Source organism: Urocampus carinirostris, chromosome 11 (genome assembly GCF_059441175.1).
Source record: "Urocampus carinirostris isolate Australia breed hairy pipefish chromosome 11, RoL_Ucar_1.0, whole genome shotgun sequence".
Classification (NCBI taxonomy): Eukaryota; Metazoa; Chordata; class Actinopteri; order Syngnathiformes; family Syngnathidae; genus Urocampus; species Urocampus carinirostris.
This window is the reverse complement of record NC_142359.1, coordinates 22,172,771-22,192,279: the sequence shown is the minus strand read 5'-3', so window position 1 is coordinate 22,192,279 and position 19,509 is coordinate 22,172,771. Positions and strand designations below refer to the sequence as shown.

The window sequence follows — 19,509 nt, the reverse complement described above, 5'->3', positions numbered from 1 at the left end:
GACTTTCGAGTCGTGCTCATTGCTCCTTAATAAGTCTTGATTTACACAATAACCTACACAAGGGGAAACTAAACAAAAGTGATTTAAAGTTGTTATTGCTTTCCTAATTGTCCCCGGTGAAGAAACTTTAGTCTTGTGTCTCTCGTTTTGTGTCACTAAATTCATATGAGGCTGGATGTGGTCATTAGGAGGATGCTGTTGCCAAGGCGACACCCCTTTCCTCTCTTACTGTTTTACTCCAGAGGGGGAAATGTGGGTGTTAGTTAGCTCACGTTTATTTCTTTAGATGATAATAGGTACATAATAACATGTGTTACTATGTTTGTATAGATTCTTCTGTTATGTGTGTTTAAGTACTTGTGTGTTTGGCTGATGTTTCTCTCTCAAAAGAGGCACAAATAAAATATTGAATGGGTTTGATCAGTAGTGTAATTGAAATCTTAATGATACCAGTTTGAGGTTTTAGACTAAATTCTCATCTAATTATTTCAGTTTCAGTTCTCTGTTTCTGAGATACTTTCTTCTCATATTATACCGAATTCTCCGTATCCAAGTCCTTTTCCAGTTCTTTAGTGTGTGTCTTCTTTTGCATTGGAAAACGTTACGCGCGTTACGTGCCTAAAAATAGAAATAGAATAAAGCAGAATTCAATGAATGTCTCCACAGGGCGGGGAAGGAGTGAGGTGTATGATAAGAGGATGGGTGAAGAGTGGGGAGGTTTGCATCATCGGCAGTGAAAACATGTATTGACAGTGAATGTTAACAAATTAAAGCAGTTGAATGTTAATTGAGTGATTTGATGCGGGGACTTTACTCTTCAAATTGCCATATCTACACATTGTTCCGTGCTATTGTGCAGTGCGTACGCGAATGCAGGGTTCTGTAATTTTGTGACCTAATATTTACAGAGAGACCCATTCCTGTATTTAAAAAGATGAGTGCACATTCACAAAAGTCGACTAACATGTTTCACACTAAAGCACGCGCACACACAAAGAGGAGGAGGACAATGAGCAGAAGGGCGGTCCAAGGGGAGGAATTACATGCCTTGGGGGAGGTCCACAGAGGGAAAGCAGGACATCCATCACCTGTGCAATAATAAGCCAGCTGCTTGAACCCTCCACGAAAGCTGTGTGTGGCAACACGAGGAGTTTTCCAGAAGAAGAACATCAAACCTGGCTCATAATGAACATCTGCACATCAACAGTGTGAAAGTACAGCTTTTCAATCTAACTCGGACAGACTTCTGCCGCAATGGCTGCAGGGGCGACAGCGTGGCTGCCGCTGGCCCGTGCGGCGGCAGTTGGTTGGATGCCCCTGGCCAGTGTGCCTATGCCGGTGGTACCGCCAGAAGCACAGCGAGGGAAAGACAATATCCTCGTTCTCAATGTGAGTGGAAGTATCTTCCAGACATGGAGGGATACTCTCGAACGCTACCCGGACACACTACTGGGAAGCTCTGAGAAGGACTTTTTCTTCCAGCATGAGAGCAACGAGTTTTTTTTTGACCGTGACCCAAGTCTCTTCCGCTACATCCTCAACTTCTACCAAACGGGAAAGCTGCATTTTCCACGGCATGAATGCATCGCCGCCTTTGACGAGGAGTTAAACTTTTTCGGTATCATCCCAGAGGTGATTGGAGACTGTTGTTATGAGGACTACAAGGATCGGCGAAGGGAGAACCTGGAGCGCCTCCAGGACGACGATGAGACGGACCCGAGCAATGAGCCCATCACTACAGATGTGAACTTCCGAGAATCCCTGTGGCGGGCCTTTGAAAACCCGCACACGTCCACCATGGCGCTTGTGTTCTATTATGTCACAGGGTTCTTCATTGCTGTGTCTGTTCTCGCTAATGTTCTAGAGACAGTACCGTGTGGTGGTAGGTTTGGATACAGCAAGACTGTGTCATGTGGTGAACGTTACGCCTTAGCCTTCTTCTGCATGGACACAGCCTGCGTACTGATCTTCACAATTGAGTACGTCCTTCGACTTGTGGCTGCACCCAGTCGCTTCAAGTTCGTCAAAAGCGTCATGTCACTCATTGACGTGGTGGCCATCATGCCGTACTACATCGGACTGGTCATGCCCGAGAATGAAGATGTGAGCGGTGCCTTTGTCACACTTAGAGTTTTTCGCGTCTTCCGGATATTCAAGTTCTCGCGGCACTCGGCTGGTCTACGCATCCTGGGTTACACTCTCAAGAGTTGTGCTTCCGAGCTGGGTTTCCTGCTCTTCTCACTTACAATGGCCATCATCATCTTTGCCACTGTCATGTTCTATGCAGAAAAGAGCTCAAAGGGCTCCGCCTTCACCTCTATCCCCGCCGCCTTCTGGTACACCATCGTCACCATGACCACTCTGGGGTAGGTGACGCACAATTTTTGGTATGACACTCAGATGGGTGCTGTGTTGCTAATTTAGCAATCGAACATTTGTGTTGAATGTTTTTATACAATACTTAGTGTCCAATTGGTTGTCTGGAAAGTGAAAAACACAAATTCTGATTTGATTGAAATGAATAAACACTCAAGTGTATGATGCATCTTGTGGTATAATACTGTAGCAGGTGACAGCCACTGTAGGTAGGTATTGGAGACAGAGTTAGTTGAAAGTGAGACTCTTTGGTGGGGAATGGTAACTTTGTGTTAGGATCGGTCTGATACCTACTGACTGGTGTGAATTGATATCTTAGTAGAAGTGGTGGCAACTTTGTGATAAACCCCCCAAGTATGTAATTTCAGATATTTAGATAAGGAATGGTATCGTTGTTGTATGATACTTAGCTAAGGGATTCTTTCTTGATCCCTGATGACTTCTGGTAAACGATTGTCACAATGACTATCCCAGCTAGGTAATGTACATTTTATAGTACAACAACCAAGTTGCACAGTGGAAATGATAGATCAGTGGACAGCCGCACACCTTGCCTTTGTGGAAATAACCCTAGGTACAGTGCTACTTGGGTAGACTATGCCAGAGTTTTTAAACCAGTGTGCCCTGAGCTTGACTAGAGTGCTTCAGAAAATTTCCCAATTTTATCTTCGCAAAAAACACATTTCCTCCAGTGATCAGCTCTAATAACGCTCACATTCATCCATATCAGTAGATGGCAGTTGATAACCTTTTTTCCTTTTATATACTATGTATCTGCTCATGACGTACTACAGGGAACAATTTCATTACTTATTTCTTTTGATAAAGCTATCTAAAACTGCAGAAAATAAAACATACAATAAAGTTAACCAAGTAAAAACATTGCAGTTAATTTTGCTGACTTTAATACATTTTTTTTGATTTTTTTTTAGGAAAATGAAAACGCACAAATCCTAGAATGTTTATAGCGCATTGAGTTGCAATTGGTTGTCTGAATGTTTAAGATTGTACTGCAAAAATGCAATCAAGTGAAGTACAAATCTTGCGCATACTTTTGCTGATTTTAATCATTTTTCTTAATTTTTTAGTAAAATAAAAAAGTAGAAAAACTAGAACTAGAAAAGTGTTACTAATTAAAATAAGATTATTCGGTACCCCTCCTATCTCCATTGTTTCCAACATTGAAATATCCGTCTACGTTTTTCTTCGCTTGCCATTTTTATCATGCATTTATTTCATTTATCAAGATATTTATTAAACTGAATGAAAGTCTAAGTTTAATTTATTTTTTTGTTTTCATTTTGGTTGTTTCCAATCCAATTTGATTAAATGGTTTATTTAAAGCCCTAGTGTGTAATGATTGACAACTAGATGGTACTGTTGGCTAATGTGAATGAAAACTAGTGCCATGGCATGTAACAACACTGCAGACAAACATGGCAGCGACTTAAGTAGGTATTCCACTTATGTGAAAGAAATGTAAATTTTTTTGACCTATGATTTTCTATCAAAAATAACAGTGGAATTATAGTTCATTTATATTTTCCTAGTATGTTGGCCTGGAGACGGATGGGTGCCACCAGGCTGTACTTGCCCAAAGCACACCACAGGAAATGGTGCCCCTACGACTGTAGTGGTTAAAGCAACCAACCAATTAAAATCAATTTTTTTTTTTTTTTTACTCAATGAAAGTTTTTTGTACCAAAAGGGGGCACTAAGTATAATACACTGTCCCTTAAAAGAGAAAAAAGGAATACATCATCGCTGCTATTTGAAAAAATCTTCATTTTTGTCCCTGTATTATTTTTGTCTGCCTGGATGGAATCTGCAGAAAATACAAAAAAAAAGAATTAAAAAGCCAAAAAGGCAGTGATTCTAGAGTTAGAGCACTTGCCTTAGGCCTGAGAGGTCGCCGGTTAGATTCCCACCTCTTCCGATTTAAATGTCAAAGTGTCCTTAGGTAAGACACTGACACTACCCCCAATAAGCAGATAGGAGCCTTGCATGGCTGACTCCGCTATCGGTGTGTGTGAGTGTGTGTGAATGGGTAAGCGAGAAGCATATTGTAAAGCTCTTTGGGTGATCTTCAGTAACTTGAAAATTGCTATATAAATTCTGACAATTTACATTCAAAAAAGAAATACATGTTTTTGAAATGGCCTACATTATCTTTTTCTATCATGTATTGCCAAGGTAATGGATTCGAGATTGCATTATAGTATATCTTTTCCTCTTTTCACAGTTGTTTTCGACCCATTGCTCAAAAAGTTTGCCCACCCCTGTTCTCGAAAGACAAAATAAAAATATAGTAAACCTTTGCAAAGAAGAAAAAAAAGCAATGACCACAAATGATAAGAAAAACTCGGACAATTCAGGTAAAATTATAATTCAAGTTTAAATAAAAATACATGAAGCTGGTGCCAGGATTTTGTCTATGGACTGTGTGCCTCAAGATTTTTCAATGAAAAAAAAAGTGTGCTTTGGCTCATAAAAGTTTAAAAAAAATACTGGAGTATACTAACGTTATGATCCCGAGACCCTTGGATGTGTCGCACCAACTTTGTGGTAAGGCTCAAGTGATCTTTTATGGACCCAAACGTTAAGGTACGTCACCAAACAGTTATATGACACTTTTAATGTCACACTTGGATTGTTGACGCTACTCCAATGCAAGAGCTTCGGAAAGGTAATGCACCATTTGTATTGAGGAGTTTAATGGGTGATACAGAATCATCCAGGTTGGTGCGGACTTCATCAATGCCCGGAAAATCAACTTTCTGTTCATTCACTGGAACAAGGATGCCAACACTTTTGGACAGGTATTACCTACAGGGCCAGATTCAGACATTGAGGCAGGTAATGTAAAGCACTGATACAATTAAAGACAACTTAGTGGCCAGTCCCTCAGGTGGATGATGACAACTTTGTGGCTGAAAACCCAGTGAGGTTCTGTCAATTTGTTAAATGTTTAAGGTCAGGGGTCCCCAAATTTGTCTCTGTGAGGGCCACATAACTTTACTCTTCTCTGATATAGGATTGGGGTCAGTTTTTAACAGGAAAAGGTGTGACAATTGCAGGAGTACCAAAATGTGAAAATGTATTGTTTTCTAGAAAGACGCGATCAAATAATCCTTCTGGCTTCTTTAAAGAACAAAATTCTGAAAATATTTTATTCTTTTCAAATATTAATGAAAGAAATTAACACTCTCTGGATTCATCATAGCGTTCATCACAAGTCAGAAAACAAATAATAACACTATGGAATAAATAATAACCAAAAAACACACAGAAAAAAGTCACATGTATTTGTATAGCCCTTAGTCACAAAATGCCTCAAAGGACTGATCAAGTTACAATTACACCGCCAATGATCTTAAACCAACATGCAGGCAAGGAAAAACTCAAAAACATCAGCATGAGGAAAATAAGCCTTGAGAAGGGGCCACACAAGTGGTAATCCCCCTTCCAGGATGACCAGGGTGCAATAACCTTAGCAACATAACAGTCAATGTAACATAAACTTCTTCCTCTGCTGCGTATTAAAGACAAAGATAATTTTTTTGTCAATTAGGCACAGAACGTGTAGTGTTCCGACAATTATGCAGATATGTTGCAAAATATTCCACGTATCTGGGGACTCGAAAAATGTTGTCTTAAAGTTTATCCATCTGGGTATATACCTTTTAGTGTGACTATTGTGGCTTTTCATTTGTGTTTTCCGCCGTATCTGTCGCCTTTGGTATAATATTGTTTGGCTACCTCCCCGTTAGCATCTGAGCAGCCAAGGGCTTCCTGTTTCGTTTGCTTGCAGGCAGCCTCTGTTTTTTTGCACACAGTGTGTTGTTTGGCTCAGCAGCCGGCTAGCCTGGCGTTTCAAATGTTTTTTTCCCAACGGGGTTTGTCGCTGTAGCCGTTTTTCATTTTTACTACCTGGCGGATCATTGTGTATTTTTGGGTCGCTGAGACTGCGGACGGCTTTTGTTGATCGGCCCACGATAGTCCCCATAAGCTCTCCGTGCGTTATTTTTGCCAGTTAGTCCCTTTTTGGCAGCTCCCCCTTTGTTGTACCATTACTACATCCACCTATGACACAACAACTGGGCATTCTCCACAAAAACAACCAAAACTTTGTTTAAAACCCTTGGAACCAATTTGACTACCGGTAATTAACACAAAAAAATAAATGGTTTGTTTGTGTTCCTCACATGGCCTCACAGCTCAGGAAGTAAAAGACGTGACAGACTGTGTTCAAAATGCATTGACTCAGAAAATAATTAAATTAAACTGTTGAAATTGAAATAGATTTTATGCAAAAACCTAGTCCTCACGTTTTGCACATTTTAGAATGGGATTAACAGGTCCAAGTTCAGTTTAGTTGTCATAACACTGGACCATCAGTGGTCTGGACGACTCGTGAAAAGGCAGTAGATTTTGTCTCTTTATCACACTATCTATAGTCGCGGTACCAGAGATGAATGTTAATTTCATCTTGCGTTTCACATGTTACAATGACAATTGACATAAATTGATTTCCTAGAGCACAGGTGTCAAACAGGCGGCCCGCGGGCCAGATCAGGCCCGCTAAGGGATTGGATCCGGCCCGCGAGACAACACTCAGAGAAGCGCAAGAGAAAAATTAGCTGCAGGTTGAAATATGTCAACTTGATGTTGCCAAAGCCAGGTGCCTCGAACAAAGAAACTGTACTTGTATTTCTTTCTCTCTCTCTCACTCTCTCTCTTTTCCACCCTTTTTCTCCCACTCTCTGTCTCTGTCTCTTTCACTCTCTCTTTCTCTCTTTTTCTCTTTCTTTTTTGCTCTTTGTCTCCTTCTCCCTATGCCTTTTTAACTTCTTTTACTCTAACTTCCTCTTTTCCTTTTCTCTCTTTTCTCTTTCTCTCTTCCTACCCTTCGCGCTTTCTTTTCTCTTTTCTCTCCTTCTGTCTATTTCTCTTAGGATTTCTTTCTTCCTCTCCCTTTCTTTCCCCCTCTCTCACGACTTCTCTTTTTAGCACTTTTGTTTCTCACGCTCTCTCCCTCTCTCCTTTTTTTTCTTTCTGTGTCCCGCCCTCTCCCCCTTTCCCTCCCTCTTTCTCTTATTTCTTTATCTCTTTTTCTTTCTCTTTAATCTACTAGTCCGGCCCCCGACAGAATGTTTGTTCTATCGTGTGGCCCCCGAGTTCAAATGAGTTTGACACCCCTGTCCTAGAGCATTGAACATGTGAAACGCACAACAAAATTAACATGTTTTGGTGCTGCGACTAATGATAGTGTGAAAATGATATAAAACCCAAAGGCTTTTCGTATGTCATCTATATCGATGGTCCAGTGGTAATTGTCCAATTTTCTTACCGCCGTGACCCAGATTCAAATCTCGTTGCATTCAAAAACATTTACCCAGACTTAGAATTCTGTTTTAGGTGGAAAAAACATTAAAAAAACGCTTTATACACGAATAAATATGGTACATGGAAAAACATGCTCTTTGGTGTTGTTCAGGGGGCCAAATGTGGAGGCGGGTCGTAGTTTGGGGACCGCTGTGGTACGTCTACATTGAAGTTCAATCGGTTGTCATGGTATCAGCAACAATTACCTTTCTCATCTCAATGCTTTATGTCAGCTGCACTGCGACTTGTGTATACACACGTGCTTGTGTTTGAGTTCGTCTGTATGGATCGTGTTTCAGTGATACACCCCCAGATGGGTGTCCACACGCATGTATTATTTAATCACATGACCCATACTGCGACAGGATCACCCTACAGTGTAGGGGTGGGCAAACTACAGCTTGCGAGCTACATGCGGTCTGTCAGGCTTTTTTCATCTGGCCCGCCAAACAAAAATGGTCAAAATGTAATTAAAATATATATTAAATAGTAAAATAAATACTGTAGTAAATAGTAAATAAAGTACTACTAATAAAGAAATGGGGCCAACTGTGTCCCCATTGTTCCTTTGTGTGTGTACTTAAAAAATACACATACAAAAATACTACAGTAATACTATAATACAAAAATGCTACGGGATGAACACAATAAAATTTCAATTATAGTTATATTACAAAAATACTAAGAAAATATTACAAAACCCCTACTATGAAAATTGTATCAATCATACTACAGAAATACGACAAAAATACCACGGATATACAACAAAGAAATCGTACAGTAATACTATTATACAAAAATACTACAACAGAAATATTACAACAGAAATACTATTTAAAAAAAATGTTTTAAAAATTATTACGAAGATACTTAGGAAATTCTACAAAAATACTACTATAGAAACACTGCAGACATACCAAGGAATACTACAGGAATACCACAGAAACACTATATAAATACTATAAAAATAATACTGTAGAATACTTAAAATATACTACTACAGAAATATTATGACAGAAACCAAAATACGACAACAGTAATACTACAAAAATGCTACATATATACTAAAGGTATTCTACAGTGGAAATACTACAAAATACTGCAAAAATAATACAGACATACTAAAAAAATACTACTATGGAAATACTACACAATACAAAAGAAATACCACAAAATTACAACTGATGAATTACTTCAAAATACTTTTACAAAAATATGTCAAAAATGCCACTACAGTAATACTATTATACAAAAATACGACTGAAGAAATATTACGACAGAAATACAACAAAAATACAACTGCAGAAATCCTACAAAATTACTATAAAAATAAAACTTCAGTAATACTACATAAATATTAGAAAAAATCGGAAAAAATACAACTACGGTAATACTACAAAACTAAAAATATATTAAGACTTTAAAACAGGCTCATAATTTATTTTTTTCTTGATTGTCTGTGTTTTCAAAACCAGTTTGATGGGTCTAATATTACTCAAAATAAATATAAATAGATATATCGAGAAATGATTTTTTTTTATCTTGGTCCAGGCCCCCTTGGCCACATTTCTCAACCCAACGCAGCCCCCGACTCCAAATAGTTACCCTCCTGCCCTACACTCGCACATACACAAAAAAAGCATGATGTGCTTTTCACGCCGCTAATCTAATTAGCTCTTTAGCTGAGGAGTTTAATTGCTTTTTTTAATGGAAAGCAACACAACGACTTGCGAGTTGTGGTGTAGCATCATTATCATTGTTTCCATGGCAACATCATCATTACTTAAGATAAAACACACAGCAAAGTGTTTAGCAGGGGTGTCAAACACTTTTACCTACAAGCCCACATTGTAGAATAAACATTCTTACGGGGCCAGACTAGTAATTTATTGGCATAAAACAGGGGGTCTCCAAACGGTTTGTGTCAGGGGCCACATTGATTTGAGGAAAATTTGCATCCAAACAGAAAAAAAATCAAAGTCCTCCCTCAAACAAGCATAGATAAAATGGTTGACCACTGTTTTGCCGAGATGGTATTTTCCAGTAAGCGAGGGAGCCACATATTTCACATGAGACCTTTGTTAAGACTGGATCTCACTGAATTCTGCAGGTGGTATGATAAGATTAGGGCAGACTTATCAGAACACCACTTAGACACATTGCTTGTAAAGACACATTAAAACATCAAATGTATACAACCAGCGCATACTCAATTCAAATACGTGGATAAACATAATATGCATTTATGACAACTAAATAAACAATGTGATTATCAAAGTGTCACGGTTGCCATGGCGCTCAATTGTCCCCACCCGAGTGGGGCCAGCTGTGTTTCTTTAACAGATTGCTTTCTGTCTACTTTAAGCTCTTGCGCTGTCCCTTGTCGGCCCTCAACGAACTTCTTCCCCGCAAGACGTGGGTTTGGACTCGGTCCTGTTCCTGTTGGTATTTTCCAGCCCGGTATTGTTTCCGTTTATTTTGTCCTGTTTAATTTTGGTTTCCAGTTTTGTTCCCGTTTAGTTTTGTCCTGTTTATTATTTTGTCAATTTTTTATTCCTGTCTTGTTTCTCCTATTTATTTCCGATATCCTGATTCATTATCTGTCCTGTCTGTCCTGTCCTGTCCGGTATCGACCCTATCTGTCCGATATCAACTTGGGCAATTAAAATCGATCTCGTCGGTCTCTGGCTTCCTCTCTGTCCACTCCAAACCGCTGCCCAACGTGCTTGACTCCCCATTTCCCGTAAAATAAAAGACTTGTGTGAGATACGTCACGCGTTTGGGTCCTGATCCAGTTCTGGTTCCTGACACAAAGTAGTGAAGTGAGCATTAAATAATAAAACAATTATAGCTGGAAAACTCGTGCAAGGATGACAACATATTGAGTGACACATTTTAATAATGTAACACAAGCCAAATTTGAGTTTGATACATGTAGTGCAGAGGCTATGGAGTTGTGTGAAGTCACCAAGTGTAATTCAAAGCATGTACAGAATTTCACCTGATCTCTGTCACCTGGCCACGGCATGTGAACGTGCACGTATTGCACAAAGAGTTACATCACCGTGCACACGTGGAGTCGTGTCTTTGTGGCTGATGGTCAAAGATGGCCCTTGGGGCCACGTTGTAAATAAGAAAGCAAGATGGTGTACATTTCCGCTAGAATAGCTTCATGAGTGCAACGTGCACGTGAACATAACTTGGCCTCAGGGAACCCTTTCAGAAGGTCAGAGTAAGTCACATATGTATGATTTTATCCTACTTGAGTAATTAAAGCAATAAATCAAATAATTCGTTACATTAAGGACTTGAGATTTGCTGAACGGATGATGTGAAGTGATAAATAAGTCTATTATATAAGTCCTCGTTGTTATGTTTAATCAAAGATACACTGAAGATCAAAATTGAAGAATAACTTACAAATAATTTAATAATTATGGGAAAAAATGCCATCTTCTTTTCTCAAAAGTTTATTTTCAGATGCCTTCCACTTAATGGTGCTAATCAAGGACATGGTGCTAATTTTCGAGATTATTGGTCAGCCGTTTTTCAACTGGCATTCTAACTGCCAATTTTCACTAACTTTGCAAGATAGTTCTAAAGTGACTGAACTGTCACGTCCAGGAAAAGGGTAGACCCAATCGCGTAACGTTTCTCACAAGTTTATTGAGATAGACAGAGGAAGGGCAGCGCCCGCGATCCGGTGCTCGCTAGACGTGGGAAGTAAGTCCCTCTCGCAATTGGATTGTGATCCGAATACGGAAGTTGATCTTCCTTAGCGGGCGATGGGGCGGAAAAACAGGTCAATAGCCGGGACAGGAGAGTAGACGTAGTCGGGATCAAAAATGGGTCGTAAGCCGGGACGGGAGAGCAGACATGGTCAGGATCAAAACAGGTCATAGCCGGAACAGGAGATCAGACGTGGTCGGGATCAAAACAGATCGTAGCCGGAGACAAACGGGAGCAAAAAACAGGACAGGTGGGAGTCAGGGTCGAAAAAGGCTAGCCTTGTGTACTCAGAGGTTTGCAGACGGACTGACAAAAGGGGATTGACAGGACAGGGTTCGAAAAGTGACAGGGTGCCAATCAGAACACGGGGCGGTTGGCGCCAAAATGAGCAGGCACAGGTGAATCGCATCAGTAATTATGACACTGAACACCTCCGGCAGTTTTCCAGATGAAAACGGGATGATCCTATCTGCCATAGTAAGTTGATTGTTCAAAATCTGTGATTTTAAGAATCTTTATAAACTACAAACTCATTCAATTCACCCAAGATGGATTGAAGCCCCACACGGCAGTCACCAAAAATCTTATCAACAACAACAACAAAAAATCAAAAATCTAGACTGAGCTTTGCTGAGGAGCATGTTGTGTGGACAGAGCATAACCGATCCAGACTTCATTTCAGTGATGAAAGCAACTTTCATTTATTTGGGTCTGATGGTAAGCATTATGTTCGGCGACACGTTGGAGACAGACAAAACCCAAAGTGTGTGAAAAGTTAGTTAAAGGTGGAGGAGGACGTGTCATGGTTTGGGACATGTTTTCTGCAACTGGAGTTGGGCCTTTTGTACAGCTACATGGCCGGGTGAATGCAAATGTGTATCAGAACCTTATTCAACAGCACATGGTTCCTTACTTGCGTTTATAGCACAATCAGCATGCAGTCTTCATGCAGGAAAATGTTACACAGCAAAACGGGTAAAGAATTTTCTTGAAGGTGAAAACATTGAATTAATGGCACGGCCTGCCCAGAGTCCTGATCTCAAGCTTATCGTTGCTGTCAATTTGTTTTTTTGCACAATTTCATCTATTATTTACATATATTGTTGATGTCGACTATCTATTGTCTGATAATGCCCTTACAACACCCATTGCTGCCTGTCTATCCTGAGAGAGTGATTATCTCATGAACGACACCTTCTCAAGGTTTCTTCATTTTCCACATCCTGAGGTTTTTGAGTTTTTCCTTGCTCTCATGTTGGTTTCAGATCAGAATAGAATAGAATATACCTTTATTGTCATTGTTACAAAATGGGTTAACATATTGTGACAACGAAATTGGGCATGACACTCCAGTTTTACACATTCACAGTGAGGTATGAGCCAAGAAGATAAAGGAACAGAGAAGATAAGGTTATAAAACAAGGGGGATAAGGCTATAGTTATAATTTACATGGTATTTACACAAGAAATGTCGGCATGTGGGATGTTACATACAGTGTTGTCGTGATACCGTTGGTATCGTAAGGGTTGTGCAATATTGCATTTGGTGCAAAGTCATCATAGTGCAAAAAATAGTCAGCATATGCATTGGTGCAAACATAGACATCATAGTGCAGAAAAAGGAAATGGTCAGACATTGTGCAAGGTGAGCAGTAAACGTAGTGCAGTCGACATGTGCAAGAACATAGACATGAGTACCATTATATTCGTATGAGGTAGTGTTGGCACAAGTTTTCAGTTTTTTTGTGCGGTGTCTGTTTTGAGCAGTGAACAAACATAGTGCAGACAGCATGTACGTGAGTACCATTTTACATTCGTGTGAGGTAGTTTTTTGCAACAGTTTTCAGTTTTCAGGGGATGTTGTAAAGGTGAACTGCAATCCTTTGAGACTCTTTGTGATTAAGGGCACAAATAAACATGACTTGATTTGAATTGCCAAAATTAAAACAATATGAACGAAATCAAATATTTCATAATGATGTTATATTTCCAGTGTATTTTACTTCTCCTGAATATTATTAGTATTTTATAGTATTTCATTTACTGTTCTATATTTACAAGTAAAAACGTTTACATCCACTCTAGACACCTAAATGCTAACCAGACAAATGCACACAAACTTTTTTTACAAGGGATTTCAGTATACCAAAATTTCAGCAAACCGGAAAAAAAACAAAATAATAACATGATCGGGAATTTAAGTTTTACAGGATCCCAGCGAACACTCGTCAAAGAAAAAGAAGTGTTGTGTGTGTGTGTGTATGTGTATCTGTATATGTATGTATATGTGTCTGTTTGTATGATTTGTATTATAAATGTTAAATAAATCTTTATGATTATAAATATTCTAGTACATATTTTTCTTACAGATGACTTAAAATGAGTTGAGAGTATTTCTTACTCTTGTATGAACACTTAAAAGCTTCGGCTTCAGCCTACTCCCTTAAATATGTATAATGTTATTGTATTGTTCAGCTGTTTTTGTTTTTTTTTTTTTGTTCAAATATTTTGTTTTTCGCCTTTTGTTAATTAGTGGTTGATGCTGTTTTCAATTGTTGTGCTGTGCCCAAATAAAAATTCATAAAATTAATTTAATATTAATACAGTGCAAGTATTCTCTGGAACAAGGTGTCAGGCTCTCTGATTGGCTGCAGGCCTTTTTTCTTGTAAAAAGACTATGTGCATTGAGAAAAGTCAATCACATTAAGGAATGTGCACTGGACATTCAGGTGTTTAAGGCAAAGATACCTGGCTCTACCATGTGGGCATAGAAGCGACAGCTAACATCTCACGTTTGTTTGTTTGTTTGTTTTTTTGTTTTTTTGTTTGTAAAACCTATTGACCTTACAAATCATCACCTGGTCATCAGGTACGGCGACATGGTTCCAAAAACCATCATGGGCAAGATCGTGGGCTCCATTTGTTCACTGAGCGGCGTGCTGGTCATTGCCCTTCCCGTGCCTGTCATTGTGTCCAACTTCAGCCGTATTTACCACCAGAGTCAACGTGCTGAGAAGAGGCGAGCACAGAACGTAAGAGCATGCGCGAACCGAACGGGCCTGTTTCACATTATTATATTCGTATTTATTGGTTTATCTGATTCAACGGGTTGTCAACACCTCAAAAACACTGTTCAGAGAAAAAAATGAGAGGGACTAAAATGTGTAAAGGTCCAATTAAAAATCATATTTCTACCCCCAGAATTTAATAAGCTGAATAATATCTGCAAGTACCTTTAACACAGAATGTCCACAGGAACACACTTAATTCTATCAAATCTAAATTGATGTATTCTAACAGAAGTTGAAAAACTACTACAGAGTCAATTATGCCCAACAAAGAAATAAAGTAAATAGTATGAGACATGCATTAATTCTACAATACTGAATACGTTAAAGGGGCAGTGGCTATTATTTGACCACTAGATGTTGCTGTATTGTGAAGTGAAATGAAAAATGATTGGTAAAAAGCCTAAAGAAGACTTTGAACTACAAAGACTCAAAGTGACCAAACCACGCAATTTTTTCGCATTTTTTTGCAACCCAAAACCTTACTTGAAACAAAGACCTACACCATGATCGACATATCTGGGTGACGCAAATTTAGCAAAAATAGGAGTAATTTTACTTTTATTTCATAATCCCCATACACATTATTCATCAGAAAACTGAAATCAGATTTACAGGTATGAGGGCAGAAACAATATAGCAAACAAAAACCTTGTGAACGGCTGGACAAAGAAATAAAAGGAACATTGCTCACTTTGACTCTCCGTTGTTTGTATTCTTCCTTGCATTTTGTAGCGCTTGTTTTTACTTGCACAATAGATAGACATCTGGTGGTCAAATATTGCACAGTGTTCCTTTATTGCCTGTTTACATTAAGGATGATTGACAATTTGAACTATTAAATACAGCATACATTTTACTTTTTATTTTTACTAAATCACAGGGACAAAAAATATTCCAGACACCCAAATGTTAAATGTGCACATGTGTCCACGAACAGAAAACTCGTCAAGCTAGAATTCAAGCAGGAAAGAATGAAGGAGCCAGCGCTTACTTGCGCTACAGACTCCTGGTCGACGCTGAGGTACTACAAAGTGATCTTTTTGTTGTGTGAATTTTGCTTTCTGGATCTTTTGTTAAACTTCTTCTGGGGCATAACTCTTCAAAAACCAAAATGCTCTTCTTTCCACTCCTGACTTGCACTACTACTGTTTGACATCCGTACAGACTGTACCTGTTGTAGAGTAATTCAAAGAACTAAATGAATTGCATGTCACTTGTAGAAATGTACAATAGTTGACAACTTCATTAATTAGTGCTTTTTGAGAAAATTTGTTTCATGTTTGTAATATACTTTTAGATTACGTCATGTAGTAATCTTTGAATTTAGTTGTCAACCAGTACTCATTTGAGAAATATTCATGATTTTGTTTTCCCGAATCTACTTCTCAGCAATGGTCTACTAAAACATGGTCCTGTGACTTTGACTTTATGTGTACTTAAAGGCAGCCAAGGAGGCAGGCCAGGCACTTCTGAACAAGGCCAAGGCCAACGCCACCATGGCGGACCATCATCATCATTTGCTTCACTGCCTTGAGAAAACTACGGTAAGATTACTTTTTCTGCGGTGATGCACATCGTTGAAGCTCAGGGCATCAATTTTCCTGAAAATAATACGCACTGTCCCTTTAAAGAGACAATGACCATGTCTGAAGAAACAGCAGAGACCAGTCAGGTTGTCAGGTTGTTTCCTAAAGCCACAGAAAGTTTAAGAGCAGGGAAAGATGCACAGGCGGTAAAAAAAATTAAAGTGTTGAATGAAAATTGTACTAATTTCTGAATACGCTCATATCAAAATGTTTTAGAAAAAAAAACATATATATTTTAACAGTGTTTTTCAATCTATTTTGAGCCAGGGCACGTTTTTTACATTGGAAGAATTTTGCTGCACACCACTAACCAAAAATGTTATAAAATGACACTGAACAGTATGTTTAATTACAATATAATTTATAATACCCGCAGTTTTTACAGCACAGACACTTAATAATGACATAATATTTGCTGAAAATGATTCATAAATGATTTATAAAATTTTACATTTTAAAAAGTCACATTGAATAATTTCTCATGGCACAATTTATTAGCGATATATATATTTATACATATATCCATCCATCCATTATCTGCACCGCTTATTCTCAGTAGGGTCGCGGGGGTGCTGGAGCGCATCCCAGCTGTCTTCGGGCAGTGGTCAGGGAACACCCTGAAATATGATTCAGCTACTTTACTTTCAGTGCGGCAAGCTCACTCCAGAAGTTCGGTGAGGCTAAATGATTGATGACGATGAGTGGAATTCACTTGTCTGTAATCAAGTCTCAGTATAAATGCATCTTCTGTGTGAAAGTCTAGAGGTTCTGTTGAAAATACAGAAGGGATCATAAATACCATGGAACACACCAAACAGGTCCAAGATACTGCTGTGAAAAAACAGGAAAACCGGATCTGAATGTCAAAAGGTCCCCCAAGCTTTACACATCTGAAAGAACATTGTGCAAGTAATCGCACTGAATGAGTATCAGACTACTGCAAATCTGTCAGCACTCAGCCATCTCCTCTAACTTTTTCCTCAAATAAGAAGAAGATTGATCAGAGATGCAATCAAGAGATGTACAGTTGAGGTGGAAGAGTCCATCCATACGACAACAATCAGTTTTACACTGCACAAATCTGGTCTTTTTAGAAGAGATATCTCAAAGATATTCATAAAAACTATTGTTTCAAGTTTGCCACAAGCCACATGGGAGACTGACTTAACATGGAAAAGGTGCTGTGGTCAGATTAAACCAAAATGGAACTTTTGGACACAATGCAAGTTGATATGTTTAGACTCAAAGCAACTCAGCTCATCAGTCTGAACACATCATCCCCACTGTCTAACATGGTGGTGACAGCCTCATGGTTTGGGCCATGGAAGATGGTTTAAGTGAATTGGAAACACAAGTACAGGATGAAAATCTGCTGGAGGCTGAGAAAGACCTGAGACTGGGACAGAGATTTATCTTTCAAAAGACAATGATCCAAAACATAAAGCAAAATCTACAATGGAATTATTCACACATACATGTACCCAGGTGTTAAAATGGTCAAGTCTCAGTTTAGACCTGATTCCAATTAAAAATCTGTGGGGAAAACTGAAAAGTGCTATTCACAAACGCAACCCGTCCAACCTTACTGAGCTTGAGCTGTTTTGCAAGAAAGAATGGGCAAGAATTTTAGTCTCTAAATGTACAAAACTTAAACATACCACAAGCGACTTGGCATCGTAATTGAAAAAAAATGTGGTGCTAATAAGTATTAAAACAAGGAGGCCAAATATTGCACACCCTACCTTTCAGTTTTTGGTTTAAAAAAGATGAAAAAAAATTGAATATGTAATACATTTTGTTTCACTTCAAAATTGTATCCCACAATTATTGTCTAATCAGACTAAACCTGATGTATTACGTTTAGTGGAGTTACATTATTAAAAAAATATGTGCACAAAAACTAAAGCTTGGATTTCTTTTTCTGTGAAAATAGGTAATCACTTGATTCTTGAAACACTTTAAAAAATATATATATATATATATTTTTTTGAATATTTTTTAAATGCATTTCCAACTGAGTCACATGCTCTCCCCCTTCTTTTCCCCTACACCATACCATACAAATAAATGGCTCAGAACTTAAACTTTGTGGACCACGAAGCAACGGAGTGGAGTTCCATTGAGGAGCCCTTGTTGCAACAGGCCAAATCTCGCTTCTCCTCTTCCTCTTCTTCGTCTACCTCGCCACCTTCTTCAACTTCCTGCTGCAACCGCTCGAGTTATTTCGACTCTCGCAAGTCCAACACCTGCACCACTCAGGCGCTGCAAAGGCCACAGAGGTAAAACAAAATGTTTATATCCCAATAATATATCCTATTAAGAGATGTATGCAGGGTTTGTACTGGTGCTTGGAGTCTTTGAAAATGCTTGAATTTTAATGTTGTATTTTCAAGGATTGAAAAGTGCTAGTAAATGCTTGATATTGTTGCCATGTTTTTAAACAAGTCTGCTAAAAAAGACACAGACACTGCTTTTTGATGGCTTCGCTTTGCCATTGCATTTCTTCTTCCCTCACAATTAACTGAAGCTGGCAATAGTTTATACGGCATTGTCCTATGAAGCGTCACCGCCTACTATGGGTCGTGTCCAGGAAGACAGGTCCATTCTACACCTACAGTAAACAGGGCACTATAAATTTTATATACATATCAATTATGGACATTTATTATGGGCCATGCCAAAAAATAATGTAGCATTTCCGAGTGGTCAAATGAAATGGGAAGAACTTTCTGCAACTGAAAATGTAAGCGACCTATCACAGTCATATTTACCCAACACCTATACGGGGAGAGATTTGTCTCAAAATAAATGTATAAGCGATTTACTCAAGATCAAAAAATCATATTTCTTGATAAATGCACACGCAAGATTATGAATCGCATACGTAAATCGCAGATATATTTGTGGCTCTGCAAAATACATGATTCACACCGGATTTTCTTTCCGTTAGTTTTAATAGAGAAATTGGAAAATTGAAAGTCCATAAAAAGTTCTTGAAATTGGCTGTGGAAACTGTGTAAAAACCCTGTGTAAGTCCCTCTGTGAAACCTCTGCAGATTTAAAAAAATATAATGAAAAAAAACTCGAGGAAAAGCGTGGCGGTATACTGAAAATTGATACATATTAATAAACTGGCTTTCACCGGCTTTGATTGATGTCATACAACTCCTTTCTCCAGTCGATCCAGTCTGAACGCCAAATTGGAGGAAGTTGTCCCCCTGAATTTTGAAGGGCATTGGGTCGAAACGGCCGCCATTAGTAGTGCACAGTCGCCTGCTGCTGTGCCAGAAAAGGACCTCCCCCAGACCTCCAAGAGAGTCCACGTTTCTGAGCTCTGAAAGCTGTTTCAAAGTAAGCTGGAC

At 38.8% G+C, this 19,509-nt stretch overlaps 1 protein-coding gene across 1 annotated transcript; it reads left to right on the top strand.

Annotated features, from left to right (window-relative positions):
• The first annotated feature begins 1,254 nt into the window (after positions 1-1,254).
• LOC148356802 (A-type voltage-gated potassium channel KCND2-like) lies at positions 1,255-19,485 on the top strand. The gene is made up of 6 exons (XM_088347228.1): positions 1,255-2,366; positions 14,360-14,522; positions 15,499-15,582; positions 16,004-16,105; positions 18,224-18,426; positions 19,326-19,485. The coding sequence occupies exons 1-6, from the start codon at positions 1,255-1,257 to the stop codon at positions 19,483-19,485; spliced, it is 1,824 nt and encodes a 607-aa protein (XP_088203354.1).
• The last annotated feature ends 24 nt before the right edge of the window (positions 19,486-19,509 follow it).